Source organism: Epinephelus moara, chromosome 7, assembly GCF_006386435.1.
Source record: "Epinephelus moara isolate mb chromosome 7, YSFRI_EMoa_1.0, whole genome shotgun sequence".
NCBI lineage: Eukaryota > Metazoa > Chordata > Actinopteri > Perciformes > Serranidae > Epinephelus > Epinephelus moara.
This window is the reverse complement of record NC_065512.1, coordinates 7,602,069-7,618,152: the sequence shown is the minus strand read 5'-3', so window position 1 is coordinate 7,618,152 and position 16,084 is coordinate 7,602,069. Positions and strand designations below refer to the sequence as shown.

The window sequence follows — 16,084 nt, the reverse complement described above, 5'->3', positions numbered from 1 at the left end:
AATCACAGTAATTAGAAAACACATCCGGTGGGTATTTACCAGTATAAAAGTTGAGGTAGAAATTGGTTCATAAAAACACGTAATGTTTGTCATAAAGGTAAAGATTTAACAATGTATATGCAATATAGAGTAGACTACGTAAATATTTAAGCATATAAAGCGAAAAGTCAAAGGAAGGCCAGTTTTTATTTTCTCGATGGCTTTTATTGTGAAATATCTTTACGAAAAGCCGTTAAACCGGATGCATTTCGAAGGTATTTTTCTTTTCAAAAACGTTACTCGACAAGAATGTAATTCTTAATATTCTAAAAAGTTGTAGTTCAGTCGTATATATATACGAAATAAAAACGCTAACTTAAGAAAAAAAATAAACGATTTTATTATTAAAACAGCTGAACTACACTACCCATAATGCAACAACTGATTTGTCGTCGTTTTTTTTACTCTCGCGGGCTTTGTTTTGATATGGCGGCAGGCTTCGAAACTTTCATCTGTTATGTTTCTATAACGCAGGTTTCCGCTTCAGTAACACCTCTTTTCGCCTATGTTGCAGGTAATTTATATGTTTTAACACTTTTAACAATGTTGCTAACGTATCTGTGTCGTTACTACGGTGTAACACCGGTGTTTTAACTTTTTATGTCACGTAAATAGTCTGCTAATAGCCAAGTATCATTGGGTCAGCCTTTTAAATGCACCGAAAATTGATTGAAACATATTTAAAACACCACCAAACTATTATCTCTGAATTGAGAGATGCATATCAGGAATGTTGTCACGTTATAAATGTTTCACCCGCTTTGTTGTGCTGTGGTTTACTTCGCCGTTGCTAACCAAACAGTCATTTAAAACCGCTGCTGTCGTGACATGCTAACGTTACAAGACAACGCCACATATCAAAATAGCTCATGCTAAGTTACCTTGAACTGGTTAGTAACACTATTTATACTTTTCTCGGACCTGGGCATCATGAGCGTGTTGTGTATTCAAGGTGTGATTAACACTTAACCTGTCACCATAATCTGTCGGTTAAATCCCGGATTAGCGAGCCCTGCCTGAGACAGCGCGGTCATCATGTCATCGTCAGCCGGGCTCCAGTACTCCCAGACAGACTTCTTGGCCCGGTGGATGCCAAGTAGCTCCAGAGCCGGGGTGATCCTCAGCCCCTGCCCGGACTTGGCTGGCTCCCTGCGGCACGTTCCTGCTATGGGAGCCCCATCCATGAAGCCAGACGACTCTTTTGCCTCCGATTTCGCCCCTCTGCCTGCCTCTGCAGACAGCAGCTGCATAGATGTGGATGGAAGGAAGGCTGGGACTGACAGGCCAGTGAACTGTCTGACTTCTGTGCCTCTGGGAGATTCAGATGGAGAGTTGGACAGTCTGGATGAGATGGCAAGCACATCTCAGGATCTGCCACTGATGATGAAGCTGGAACAGGTGAGGACATTCAGAATCTGGTGTCTCCTACAGTAAATATTGTTCCTGCATGGGCTGGGACAAATATTAATTCCCTGTCACTGTAATAGCATAGTCAGAATGAACAAGCTGGTTGTGAAAAATTAACACTACAAAAATGTTTTTAATTCTAACACAGATTTCTCCCTGAATCAAATCTTAAACATCGGCCCATGCCATCTGAAACTGACAGCTCTTCCCTCTAACACTCAATCTGATGACACAGACATCTGCTTGACAATTTAACTGTTGATTTTCTGTACCAAACAGATCTTGTGATATGTTCTTTTTATACTGAGAGAAGGTTATTTGGTTACAGTGGTCTTCAGTGACACGACTGAGGCTGAATGAACACCTTATCAAGGATTATACAGTTGTAACAGCTCATCATATTAACCAAATGGAAATAGGCCTGCAACAACATTTCGGTTACTGATGGTGTTAATTTCTGGCACTTTGTGTGGACTTAAAATGCTTATTATATCACCGCTTCCTGTTTGGTTAATTACCCCCACATCCATCACACACACTCTTTACCTCTTCCTGCTATAATTAGTATTTTTCCTCGAAGGCTATTTATGTCGGGAAGGACTTAAATAGGGACAGACGTGTGTACATGCAAGTCAGTCAGCACATTTATCATGTTAAAACAATAGGTCACCCCACAATAACCTTATATGTAGTGATATTTATCAGTCTAGATTGTTTTGGTGTGACAACAAAAACATTTGAAAAACTCAACAGCTTTGTCTCTTTCCAGATAATCCACAGACCTTGTTGTGAGCAGTTTCATGTATGAATTTTTTCCTTTGTACTTAAATTGGGGGTGAACTGTCCCTTAAACTTACCAGTATGTGCAGTGTAGAGTTGTGGCAGGCAACCACAAAAAACTTCATGTTTGAAAGCACTGAGCTGGAATTAGTGTCAGTTTGAGGTCACAGGTTCAATATACACTATGACCAGGGAGTTAATGTGAAGCCAAGTATCTAGTTGAAATGTCTTTAAGCCGTCTGAAAAATTTAGAGGGACACTGACGATAAGAGTGTTAGCTACATGTAAAGAACATATGATATTGTGTGTTTGTGCAGCTGAGGAAATGGCAGCAGCACATACAGGAGCAGCTAAAAGCACATCAGCTGGAGGAACTGCTTCGCCTCCAGGAGGAGCAGCAGAGGCTGCTGGGAATGGTGAATGGATCCCCGCAGTGCACAGAAGGTAAAATGAAGATAAATGACTGGAAAAACTGCAAATGTGATCATTAGTTTCACTTAAAATATAAAATAAGAAGGTTGCAGTGATGTGGAAGTATTTGCCCTGCTTCCGTTCACTTAGTAGTAGCTTCTTTATTTGTATATTTTTCTGTTATGTATCTTACAGATGACACAGAGACAACAGGGCTGCCAGGAGCAGAGTGGGGGGATAACTCTCTCCAGGGAGCCAATCATCACAGAGAGACCATGTACAGCCCCACCTTGAACTGCCTTGGGGTCCCCCAGGGCTCCACCAGTGGCCTTCGCCACGAGCAAGAACTCTCATCAGCAGGGAGACAGGCACGGCTACGAAGAAGTCAAAACTGTGAGGTGGTGGAGAACGAAGACGAGGGTGAGAAAAGTGTACAGCGACGAATGTTGAGAATAAATAACTTCTGCATGAAATTCTAACGATGTGTGTTTCCTTCAGGCTCGTGGAGCTCCAGAGGAGATGATGAGGAACAGAGTGTCGATATGAGCCGTTTTCATGAGCACGATAATAATGTGATACCAAGTAATGGTGTGGCTTTGACTGAGGACTTCAGAGAGGCAGATAAAGTCTTACATGACAGGTAAAAACTGTATTCCAATAAGTGTTGAAAAAATGTTTATTTCTTAATATGTAAGTATTTTGAATATTTAAAACAGTTTAATCACTCATTTACTGCAGTATCGACACACTGGTACCAGCTGCACTTTCTTGCTTTCTCTTATTGTTAATGTTTACTACAGTCATTCTGCTGTTTAGAAAGGTTGTTGTCATGTTACAGTCTCTTTATGTTTAAGTTTTGATTGTGACCTTAACGTAAATTTTTCCTTGAGGTATCGAAAATGGTACAGAATACCAATATTTTTCAGGTATTGTATTTAATTTCAATATTGAATTCATTGTTAAAACGAGACTCACAAGAAGAGATATTCAAAGCCAGTAAGCAGTGTAGCTCTTATTTTTACTGTTTTGTATGGGTGTATTTCTTCAGGAACCTTTCTTGATTCAATTTTATTTATGCTGCCTAATATCACAAACTGCAATTTGCGTCAGAGAGCTTTACAATGCATATATTACCTTGTGTGTCTGTGTGTGTCCTTCTATTTTCAGACCTATCAAGCCGGGTATCGGGGGTCAGAAGAAGACGTTTGAGGAGTTGTTGGAGGAGGAGCTGAGGCTGGAGGAGCAGAGGCTGAAGTCTGCCCGGCAACAGCAGGTCAGAGAATATAACAAGGGTCTCCTTACAAACCCTAAAAAAGAAATCATCAGTCAGTGAGACATACATTTCATCTGACATCTTAGACTTTACAGTTGCTACACGGAGATTATAAAAATGTCCAATAACATTCACATTGTCTCTCCTCACGTTCACAGAGCCAAGATGGAGTTGAAGCTGCCTCACAACCTCCTCCCAAGAAGCCTTTTCTGAAGCGTGGCGAGGGCCTCTCAAGATTTACCAACAATCGCAAAACCTCTCTACCAAAAATTGATGTGAAGAAGGACCCCAAAACACAACGCCAGGCCAGAGTAATGTCCCGCAGCAACTCTGAGCCCGCAGCCATCCAGAGAGGTGGCACAAATGCCGTCCAGGGGCTTCCTGTACAGCGTAAAACCGCCACTCTCAACAAGGAAAACCGAATGAGAGGTCTCAGCTCGCCACCTCAGGACATCAGAGCTGAGAGTAAGGCGGCACGGATGAAGGTTTTGGGTAGTCATCAAAGACAGAACACAGAAGGACCTGAGTCTATTCAGACTGAAACCAAACAACATCAGCTGGGGCAAGTAAAGGAGCATAATCACAGGAAATTAAGTCTGTCGGCTCAGGTCACGAGGAACCCAGGTCCCAATACGCAGCCAAACCCTGTAACCAAACAAGTGGGCATGTTAAGAGGGCCGGAGAGAAATGATGCAGCTAGAGAGAAAAGCTGTGGCTCAAGAGTGGAGTCAACACAAGGTACAACGGAGTCAGGAGGAGGTGGAGACAGAGTTCCACAGGATTCGTTTGAGCTGTCGTTCCAGGAGAAGCTGCAGCGCTGGGATTGTGACCGGCAGCTGGAGAGCATGGAGCTGGGAGAGTTTGAGCTGCTGGAGCAAGCAGCTGAGGAGCTGTCCTTCTCATCCAACTCCTCCTTTGTCATTAAGGTGCTTTATTCAACTCAAATAGTGATTGCTCTGTTTTATGTCAGGGACGTTTTCCCAGATTATTTATGAGTTCCTTCATTCCAAATGTAGCCTGATGCTTCATTTGACACTTTATCCCTGTTGAATGTCTTAGATGTCTTGTTCAAGTTGTTACAGATGTGATTGTGGATTTATTTTCCTGGTATCGTCCCTCTATGTTTGACCTGCTGACTGTACCGCCGTCTGATTTTAGAGACTGTTCTGTGCCTGCAGGTTCTTCAGATGGACCATCTGACGGCTGCCAGAGGGCTCCACCTGCGACGGCTCTCCTCCACCCCCATTAAGTCACCACCCACAGGTGCGCGTCAGAGGTGCAGTAGTAGTAGCAGTAACAGCAGTGGTGGTTTAGCATGTAAAAGCAGTTCTGTGACCTCAGATGCATTCGTGGTGAAGATGAGAGACGATGCACTCAAGAACAAAGTGAGCGTTGAAGATAAGGACACGCAGGACAGTGGGACAGAAGACAAGCATGAGAACTACGATGTTTCATCCAGTGGGGGCTCTGAACCTGAAGACCAGGAAGTGGCGGTCAGACCACCTGTGTTTCCCAGCACCCTTTGCTTCCCCGCGCAGTCTAACCCGCCATACGACAAGCGGTCGTATCAGGATGAGGACAGCTGCAGGGATTCGGCCTCAGATGTGACACGAGGCGATGACGGGGAGAGTGACAGCGTCCTCAGCCACGCTGACGAGTCCACTCTGATAGAAGACAAAGACGGGCAGCAGGGCAGAGTTGTGTTTGACGACGACGACACGTGGAACGACCTGGAGGATGCTGCAGTCAGCGCAGCCAGTGACAGTAGAGGAGTTAGTCCAGTTTCCAAGGCAACAGCCAATGGGATCTCACCACCGGCACGGACTCTGTTGAGGAAGGTGGCAGTGAGCAAAGTTGTGGAGCTGGATAAAGGCACAGATCCTCCTGCTTCTTCTTCTTCTCCTCCTCCTGCCTCCCAGCTCATGACAAGGTTGTTCCCCTCGCTGAAGCCAAAGACCCAGAATGCACCTCTCCCTCCTCCTCCTGCGGCTTCTGCTGCACCTGAGTCCAAAAAGCCAGAGGAGGAGACAGGTGAGACAAACAGCTGTGCTCTTTTAAACATCATAACTTGTCGCTTTTCACACATGAATTGAAAACTTTGTCAACATCTGTTTTATCTAATAAGATAAGATTTTGTTGTTTGTTTTGATGAAGTCTGTTCATCTCACTTCAGCTACTTTACCTACAGCAAAATGTATGTTGTCGTCTGAAAAAATAATCGATCTTATCATTCCAGTAGGCCACTATTTGTAATAATAATTTACATTATAAAAAAATCGATACTTTGCACTGTGTGATGACACCTCTATTACGTACTAGACATTCAGTGGGTGTGCAGTTGGTTTTATTTTCAGTCTGTGTGTGTTTCGTCGTCTCCAGGCCAGCAGGTCCAGTCTCGGCTGCTGAGGGAGAGACTGGCTGAGCTGGAGATCGAGATCGAGAGATTTAAGAAGGAGAATGCCGCCCTCGCTAAACTCAGACAGGAGAACGAGAAACATCAGGAGAATCTCAGGTGATGCTTCACTTAATGTTTACTCTTTGAATTATCTTTTGAGACACAGGCTCCTGTCCACAGATCTTCTGATTTCCTGTTCTATGAAGTTTTAATATTTGTTTTTAATTTACTTTATAGAGTTTTATTATTTCTTTCACCTTGTATGTTTTGGCCTGTTCTTGAAACTTGTTTTAGAGACTCAGTCCCACCCCTTCCTTCTACCGCAGCTGACCATTATCTGATTAATCATCTAGAAATTATTGCTTAAATACTAATTTGACATCAATTCATGTCGAAGATAAGATGTACATCACCTAAATAAATAAGAAAATTGTAAAAAACAAACACAACACTTTTACAGCCCCTAATTGTATAGAATATAGTAATCACAGCAATTAATAAATAGACAGTTACAGTCAATATTTATGTCTACTCTACATTGTTTTTTGTAGGAAAGAGCGTTTGGAGTTTGAGCAGATGAAAGCAGAGGAGCTGGCCAAGTTTGAGGAGTACAAGAAAGAAGAGAACAGGAAGTTGCAGAAGGAACGCAAACTGTTTGAGAAGCATGCGTCAGCCGCCAGAGCCATGCCCGACAAGAAGGAGCGAGAGGAAATCCAGGTGACACGTCGACAAAACTCAGACAGTATCAGCAGTTTACATGTTTATCATTTAAATTTCGCAGGATTGAGTAAGTTGTGTACTTTACAAGCACATTTTGCAGGTTTAAAAAAAGAGATTGGAGAAATCAAATCAGTAATTTAAAAAAAAAAAAAAAAAAAGAGCTTACTTGTCACACCAAAATTAAGTTCATATTACAGCATGGTTATCAGGTATCTGCGTGAACCAGAATTTTAATAATGTTTAGTTGCAACGGATCACATAAAATCATATAAGCTGATCTGAAGAATACGAGCAACTGTTTGTAGATCCAGAAAAAAAGCATGTAGCACATTCACATGCTACTCAACCTTTTCCCCCCTATTCAAAATATATCGTTTGTAAAAGAAACTTACTTTATTCTGTGTGATTTATTTACATGTTTCAGTGAATAAAATGGTCGCAGACCTGTTCAGCAGCACAAGACGTGGATATTAAGTGTGGAATAGGTGGAACGTCCCTTTAATCTGTCCTCGTCCTCCCTGCCAGGCGTTGAAGCAGCAGCTGAGCTCCCTGCAGGAGGAGCTGAGGGGGAGGGAGAGTCGCTGGGCCTCCACACACAGCCGGCTGCGCCAACAGATCGACTCCCTCAGTCAGGAGAACAGTTCTCTGCGGGATGAGGTAACCACCTGAACTCTGACCCTTTTACCTCATTAACACCTGCCATTAACATACGTATCTGCACCTGGGTAAGGAGGAACATGTTAATAACAGGTTTAAATCATAGACTGTATAAAAGAATGGACATAGGAACTGTAACATCACCCACTGGTTTGTGGACTCCAGTTTGAGTCATGTAGGAGCTTCAGCTGTGCCTACTTGTCTAGTTTGGCATTTTGGCTGTCGCCATCCTGAATTTTTGGAGCCAGAAGTGACTATATTTGGACGAGAGGGTGGAGATAACCCTAGTGCTAGCTGCTAGCTTGGTTAGCATGTTGCTTGAAAAACAGGCTTCAGAACCATTTAAAGAAATTTACTTATCGCAAAAAATGAACATTCGACTCCTTTCAGTGTCTTTGAGCACAACTAAACACTGAACAATACTTTTTTCAGGTGACAAAAACGACTGCTGTAAAGTTGGGCATTTGCACCTGGAGCCAGCTTTAAGTGACTGTAAAAGGAACGGCAGTCTTTGGCACTTATGCATAGGCCTCATTTTTCAGCCCTAGAAGTTACCACATCTGGAGGTGGAAAAAGCTGTAGATGTGAAATGTTCTTTAACTCAAATATTTTAGTTGTTGCAGTTGCAGTTTTTTCTTTATTCAAAATGTTTTAAAGCAAACTTTCTCCTTTAATTTAAGATCCGTATGTTGGAAAAACTTCGTCTCAGCGCCTGGAAGAAAAACCCTGTCACTACAGCGTCACTAAAGGACAAAGAAACCAAAGACCCGGGTCCCAGAATATCTGAGAGCAATGTGACATCTGTGACCAAAGGAGTCAAATTCGCTGTAAGCATGTTTCTATTGTTTTTGTTATTGGTTATATTCAGTGTTAACATAAGTCTGTCTGTGGTTAGGATCACATTTTTCAATCGTATAAACAATATGATGCACTGCTCAGAATTTAATTTCTTCATTTACTGAAATTAAATCTTCTGACTCAGTGTGACTTGGATAATGTGGGAGAAATTATGGCTCCATAACACTCTTTAAAGTTTTTTGTTATCTTCATACATACAGTGACAGTTACAGCCACATAAGGTCTCTTCATCACTGCTATTATCCCTCTGGCTTTTTTCTCATTTTGGCATGACACTGAAGTCACTGTTTGTTTCCAGAGTCCTCTCGACTCCAGAGGAAGAAGCAACAGCTGCAGCCCTCCACAGAGCAGCACTGCTGCAGCCACCAGAGGGAGCTCCAAGGAGAACAGTCAGGGTGCTGCAGGTACACTAAAACATTTCTATACCTGAAAACAATCAGAATATTTCAGCCACAGCCACACTAATACATCTTTGTTTTAAAACTCATGACCATGGCTACATTTACGCCTTATGTCCAAACTATGTTCGTGTTTTGGAACCTCTAAAACAGAGCCCTGTTTCCGTTTAAAAACTCCCGGGTTGTTTCAGTCTGGACAGGTGGAAACAGAGACTTTTGAAAACAATAATGCAGCCACACACGTTTGCTTCCTGACTGTGCTTATCAGTCACAATGTGTCAAGCCAAAACATTATAGATATGTAGATCTACAAACCTTTTGTGATTGCATCCTTTTTGTATGGGTTCTTCTTTCTCATTGCCATGGCTTCCTCTGGTGATGGATAATGCTCCCGGTACCCCTCTGATGTGTCACCATATTCGCTTTGTAACGACTCCCAATCGGTTTTCTACCGTCTTGACAGCCTTATACTACTTTCATTAACAGTTTAACCTTGTCGTCAGTCCAAGCAAAGATATCTCTGGTCTTACATTTTGCCATCTCTGTACTATTTTCTGTAACTAAGCTGTTCATGTCAGCACGCACATGCCCACTGTACGTGAATGGTTTAGGAATTCTCAGGCGTGTTGCTATGGACGGAGATAATTTCTGAAATGGTGCTAATGGCACGTAGTAATGAACCCACTGTTTACGACCTGCTCAGCGCCAAACAGCAAACAGAGTGAATAATTATCTGGTTAACAAAGTGGAGCATGTGGCAACTTCAGAGCCAGATACTTCCCTGGAGAATTAAATCAGCCCTCGATGTTTGAGAATAGTCAAGATTAGTTTTTCAGATTTTTTGTTTTGTGTCGATTGTCAGCAGTGATGAAGAGCAGCCTGAGGAGACCAACAGGGTCAGTCTCCTTCTCCTCCTCCTCCTCACTGCCTGGCAGGAGGACAGCTGGCAGGAGGACAGAGGAGAGGTCACCACCTGCCAGCACGAGCCAAGACACCCCGCCAAACCAGGAACACTCACACAACTGCTCTCCGGCAAGACAAGACATCAATGCTGCTCTCTCCTCTCTGGTAAACAGCCTGTTCAGAGACTGCTGACTGTGCTGAATTCAGCCCGTCACAGATCCATCATCTCATCTATTTTTTAAACGTTCTGATCCTATTCAGGGTCGTGGACACGCTGCTGTCCATCAGAACTCAGTCACTGTTTAATGTTTTGTTGTTTGACGTCTTCTCATTGTAGAGAAGAGATTCTCCACCAAAAGAACCAGAGTGCAGTGAGGCGGAAGAGACAGAATCAGTTCAGGAGGTCATCACACACCCTGACGGGAAGGTGAGAAAGTTTGTACATCACCAGGATATAAAATCTACAGACTGAAACTGTGACTTGATGGGAGCCACCACAGACAGCAAGTTATATGAAAGACTGTGGAAATATCACCTGTTGTTAATATGAACAAGTTGTCCTACTTTAGTTTGTTTGTTGTTATGAGCCGCTGATGGTTTGTGATCTCCAGATAGAGAAGGTTTTGGCCAGTGGTGATCGCCTTATCATGTTCCCCAATGGGACCAAAAAGGAGGTTTCAGCAGATGGACTGATGGTCAAAGTCACCTTTTTCAACGGGGACACCAAAGAGGTCACAGCTGACCAGAGAGTGGTGAGACATTAACACTATGTTAATCACATTTAAGTGATGTTTTTATCCTCTGAGTTCGAGGAGCCGATTCTTCTTTGTGCAGCTTGAGCGCTCACAGTTGAATGTTACTCATCTGACTTTATCTACTTGGTAACGCTCTGCTTCTTGTGCTCAGATATACTTCTACGCTGACGCCCAGACTACACACATCACCTACCCTGACGGCATGGAGGTCCTGCACTTCCCCAACAACCAGACTGGTGAGATCACATGACCTGGGGCCTATTGCACAAAACTAGGATAAGGGATTATGCTGGGATATCTTGGTTATTCTGGCTCAACTTATCCGTGATCCGGTTGCACAAAAGCGGGATAGTGGACAGCGGGATATGTTACGACATAAGTTACCATGGAGATTTATTCTGTGGAGCTAGCCTGCTCCAGACCAGGCTAAGTTCCAGGATCTATTTAATCTCATCCCTTATCTCAGTCAGCAGTCACCACAAACGGAAACCAATAGTTATTCCACTGCCCACTGCACATTGTTATCACATTCAACCAGACCCACTGTCATTATTTAAACATTTGTGATCATTAATTGCAATCATTTTAGATAAATGATGATTTTAGATGATTTTGCAATCATTAGATAATTTACAGTTTCCCATAGACTATATATAAGAACACATCCCATATAAATATAAATACACATGAAAGAGTAACATGATGTTCCTTTATTGAACAAGGATAAATCAAAGCAAGTAAACCACGAGCTCCTTTCAAAACTGAAGTCACACAGTGACTCTACAAGATAGAAAGCACTGAATCAAAGCATATTATACAACACAAGAATAAATACACATTCAAAGGTCTGTGTATGATACACCCCGCATGTCTGCACACTGAAATAAATGCAGGACAAATCCATACACAACAAATGAACAGACAAATGAATGGATGCAGTAGTCTCCTTGCAAGCTTGTATACACACAGTATACAGCACAAACAACATAAGAGGCCAAATCAATTTAAATTGAATAAAAAAAACACAAATTCCTCTGTCAATGCAGGACATATTTAACTTAAACTTAAAGCATACATGTTAATTAAAATAATTTAACACATATTGGTCTCTGACCAGCCGACCACTGTCGTCATCAGGGAAAATGGCAGGATTGTCCCAGTCCATGTGTGATGGCACTCTGGGGGCCCTCTCCTTCCTCAGGCAGGCCACATTGTGGAGGACAGCACAGGCCACAGTGATGTCACATACCCTTAAAGGGCTGACCCTTAAGTGGTTACACAGTGATGTCACATACCCTTAAAGGGCTGACCCTTAAGTGGTTAAGACAGTGAAAGCGTGCCTTTAGGAGGCCAAAGGTCATTTCGATCCTGGCCCTTGTCCTGGCATGGGCATGATTATAGGCCTGCTGTGCTTCCTGAGGGTCTGTGTATGGTGTGAGGAGAAAAGGCTGGCAGGCATACCCCCTGTCCCCCAGCAACACACCAGAGAATTCACCTGACAATACAAAATCCCATCATCACAACCTCATAAATAGAGTGACATTCTTGACACAGCCATGATGTAAAAAGCGGTTATAACAGAGGTTGTGTGGCTCACCTTGTGATAGGCACTGATAGATTCCAGAGGTCCGAAAGACTTGGGAGTCATGGACCGAGCCGGGCCACTTTGCCACAACATTGCTGATCAGATAGTCAGCATCGCAGACCGTTTGAAATGATAAGATGAAGACTATTAAACCAATCAATGCACATCACAAGCAATGCACAGTGTTCATTGATCAACAATATCAAAACGTAATGTTCACCTAAACATTAATGCTGTGAAAGGATTTCTTATTCACAAAATCGGGGGATTGTATGTGTGTATGTACATATATATGTATATATGTATATATATATATATATATATATATATATATATTAGTGTGTATTTGTGCACTACTTACGCATTCAGGCCGTCTGCAAGTTTGCCACGCTTCTCTCGTTGTTTTATAACTGTGGCGATGTTGCCTTTCTTTATGATTTGATCCTTTACCTCTTCATAAGCCTCCATGAGGATTTCTGCCTCCGACGGGGTAAAGTACGCTGCTCTCGTTGCCATGGTGAATCGGTGAATCTGTGATCGATGGCGGGGTCTATTTGAGGAAGCTGTGTGCGCGCACTGATCCAGGATTGGTTTCACCTGGCTTGATGAATCCGTGTCTGCTCATCCTGGCTTGGTCTTTGTGCAACCAATTAAGCCTGGACATTCTTGTTTTGGATTCATTGAACCCAGCTCAGTCATTTATCCTGGATGTCTGAATGCTACTTTTGTGCAACAGGCCCCAGGCAGTAAAATCTGTTATCAAACAGGCTTGTGCCAGACACACCACTACACAAGTATCAATGCTCACAACTATAACTCAGCCTTTAGGCACTGCTCCTGGTGAAATACAAAGTTTTTAGGGCGTCCCACCATCAATCATAGACAGAAGCTTAGTTATGATCACACTGAAACTGTACATTAATAGATTTTATTTCTGCTCCAGAAAAACATTTCCCAGACGGCCGTAAAGAAATCACCTTCCCAGACCAGACAGTGAAGAACCTGTTCCCTAACGGCAGGGAGGAGAGCGTGCTGACAGACGGGACCATCATACAAGTCAACCCGTAAGTAAAGCCAGCAACTGTTCAACCAAACATCTACGGTGAAAACTGTACATCTGGTGTTGGGTACACATAATCACTACAACACAACACTAACTGCCTCTCTCAGGGACGGCACCAAGGAGATCCATTTCAACACTGGCCAGAAGGAGATCCACACGGCCGACTACAAGAGGAGGGAGTATCCAGACGGCACCGTGAAGACCGTTTACACAGACGGCAGGCAGGAGACCCGCTACCCCACCGGACGGCTCAGAATCAAAGACAAAGATGGCAACGTCATCGTGGACAACAGAGCGTAGACACACTGTTTCCAAGCACATGAGACTTTTTTTGGGATCCAGGCTAATTTCAGTACGACTACAAAGTGTGTTGCTAAAATCTGAGGCAATGCTACAGCTGATAGTCCACAGTGAGTGAGTCCAAGAAGTCATAAGCCTTTTAAATACCGTTTTAATTATTACTTTTTTATTTATTTACCTCAAAGGCGCACTCAGTCAGTTTTGTAAACAGGAACTCAGTCTGCAGGACACCTTAAATGTTTCAGTGATGTGAAGGACGTTTTGTGTTCTTTAGTCTTGACAAATTTGTTTGTGCCAGGATACTTCTGGCTTATGATCAACCACCAAACTTCAGTCACAGTCTTATGAATCTAAATATTTCGACAATAACACATAATGTTTACATTTGGGGAGAATGAAATGATGTACAGAAACAAGCCGTGTAGCAGTTTGAAGCTGAACAGTTTCAGTGTGTGTGAAGTGTTTTTAAGTGTTTACAATTTTAATTTGTAAAAATGTGAAATACATATTTATTTTCTTAGCTGTATGTTTTGTAAAATAAATTTTATCTTCTTTCGCGCATCTTTAATTGTTGAATTGTAACCCTGCGTGTCCTGACATCTTAACCAGATGAGCTAAAGTATTTATTTACAATGAAAACACTGCAGAGAGGTTAGACAACACTGAAAGACTTTAATCTGCACCTTCATACAGACAAACCCGTCTCACACGAGTCAAACAACCAGAAATCAAAGTGCCAAGTCAACACAGCTCACTTACACAACAGCAAAACTGAAAATAAATCCCTGCTCTACAGTGTCACTGTGAAAGCAAAAACCACTGCAAATTCTCCAGAACATGTGAAAACTAAGAACAGCACGTCAAAGTCAAATCAAGATGTTAACAAAACATGACGTCCACCAGTAGACCTGGAGAAAGATGAGACAGGAAATGTATTCAAAAAAATCAAAGGACGTAAAGTATGCCATGTCAAAAGGCCCAAACAGACCAAATCTACATCAAAGAACTAGCAGCGATGAAGGCCGACTGTTGCACTGCCTCATATTGCCTGTTTCTTGGCCAGAAGGTTGCACTTGAACACACCACAAAGACTATAGCCGACCGCAAACTAGCACGTACTTTCTGTGCCTGCGTGAGAGGACATAACCCTCCACACCAGCAGGTGGCAGTAGACTGTATTCCTCATTAAAAAAGGAAACCTTAGGATCAACTAGAAGAGCTTGACACTAGTTAGCACATTGACAACACAACCTGACATTGTTTAACAACTGATATTTACTGTGCTATCAAACAATAACACAAACAATCATTGACATTTTCTGATCAAGAGCTCAATGGTTAAAAATAAGGCTTGAAATAAAGCTGAAGACTTACATGTGGGTTGGGAGTCCGTCTCCGCTCTGCTTCACTCGAGCTCAGCCAGTCCGCTGATCACCAGAGGCAGATGGACCAGCTCATCGTTCTCGTTGTACAGCAGCACCGTGAGCTCTGGTTCCTGAGCCTGAACAGACAACAAGAAGAGCACATGAAGGGTGTAAGATACTGAAAAGGAGCTCTCCTGCAGGTGGTGATAATACATAAAGAATGTGCAGCAGTGCACAAGCACAGGCAGTGAAGAAGACCGCAAGCTAGAAAACAGATGTAAACAATACAGGTCTCAAACATATAGAGAAAAAAAAAATCAGCTCTGATAATGTTTGATGAGGAAGGATATACAGTAAGCACACTGGTGAGTCAAGGCTGATTTATAGGTGTGCGTCGGCTCTGCACGGGTACCTTTAAATTACTATCACTCCAGGTAAAGTAACAGACACATGATGACAGCTCTATGTAACAGTCACGCTGCGTCTCTTACCACAACAGAGGCCGTGATGTTGCTGTGTAACAGGTCGATCATGTCCACTACAGCCTTCACGCTCCAGCTGGGGCTGTAGGGCAGCACGCTTTCCTGCCTGTTGACACTTGGAGCCTTAAAGCCGGCGACTTTCACCTTGAGAGCCCGCGATGGAAACTGCAACAGCTCAGCCGGCATCTGACGCAGCCTGACAGGAAGTGACAGAATAACACACCTGCTGATTAGCCACATTCAAAGGGTTTTAAAGTATCTGGAGGAAACAAACATGTTCTCAAGCTTTGAGTTTATTTACGGGACACCCAATATCCAGTCTCAACTTTTACATACAGTGGTGTGAAAAAGTGTTTGCCCCCTTCCTGATTTCTTACTTTTTTGCATGTTTTCCACACTTAAATGTTTCAGATCATCAAACAAATTTAAACATTAGTCAAAGATAACACAAGTAAACACAAAATGCAGTTTTTAAATGAAGGGTTTTATTAATGAGGAAGAAAAAAATCCAAAGCTACATGGCCCTGTGTGAAAAAGTGTTTGCCCCCNNNTTTCAGATCATCAAACAAATTTAAACATTAGTCAAAGATAACACAAGTAAACACAAAATGCAGTTTTTAAATGAAGGGTTTTATTAATGAGGAAGAAAAAAATCCAAAGCTACATGGCCCTGTGTGAAAAAGTGTTTGCCCCC

General features: G+C 42.6%; 2 protein-coding genes and 1 long non-coding RNA gene across 3 annotated transcripts in view; 1 reads left to right on the top strand and 2 right to left on the bottom strand.

Annotated features, from left to right (window-relative positions):
• The first annotated feature begins 422 nt into the window (after nt 1-422).
• Nucleotides 423-14,097, top strand: cenpj (centromere protein J). Its single transcript, XM_050049177.1, has 19 exons — nt 423-553; nt 1,046-1,437; nt 2,544-2,670; nt 2,833-3,057; nt 3,136-3,277; nt 3,805-3,910; nt 4,069-4,836; nt 5,089-5,941; nt 6,290-6,422; nt 6,857-7,022; nt 7,551-7,682; nt 8,363-8,509; nt 8,839-8,944; nt 9,801-10,006; nt 10,179-10,268; nt 10,453-10,593; nt 10,748-10,832; nt 13,125-13,245; nt 13,352-14,097. Exons 2-19 carry the CDS (start codon nt 1,075-1,077, stop codon nt 13,542-13,544), a joined length of 4,104 nt encoding a protein of 1,367 aa, XP_049905134.1. The 5' UTR covers nt 423-553; nt 1,046-1,074; the 3' UTR covers nt 13,545-14,097.
• LOC126393247 (uncharacterized) lies at nt 2,910-7,602 on the bottom strand. The gene is made up of 4 exons (XR_007570246.1): nt 7,470-7,602; nt 5,723-5,911; nt 3,772-3,944; nt 2,910-3,028 (listed from the first exon to the last, which is right to left on the bottom strand). It is a non-coding gene; the product is annotated as an uncharacterized LOC126393247 (long non-coding RNA).
• Nucleotides 14,098-14,294: 197 nt separating the features above from the next.
• rnf17 (ring finger protein 17) overlaps nt 14,295-16,084 on the bottom strand; it is a 26,439-nt gene continuing 24,649 nt past the window's right edge. Inside the window, exons 35-37 of the mRNA XM_050049656.1 lie at nt 15,400-15,586; nt 14,919-15,045; nt 14,295-14,452 (exon numbers count right to left, since the gene is read on the bottom strand). Coding sequence (XP_049905613.1) covers nt 14,950-15,045; nt 15,400-15,586 — 283 coding nt within the window. The 3' untranslated portion in view covers nt 14,295-14,452; nt 14,919-14,949. The remainder of the gene's footprint in view (nt 14,453-14,918; nt 15,046-15,399; nt 15,587-16,084) is intronic.

Bases quoted from the DNA above. Each gene is read 5' to 3' on its own strand.
- cenpj (XM_050049177.1), top strand. From the start codon at position 1,075: ATGTCATCGTCAGCCGGGCTCCAGTACTCCCAGACAGACTTCTTGGCC. The intron at 1,438-2,543 runs GTGAGGACATTC...GTGTTTGTGCAG, and splicing joins TGATGATGAAGCTGGAACAG to CTGAGGAAATGGCAGCAGCA. The intron at 7,023-7,550 runs GTGACACGTCGA...CCTCCCTGCCAG, and splicing joins AGGAGCGAGAGGAAATCCAG to GCGTTGAAGCAGCAGCTGAG.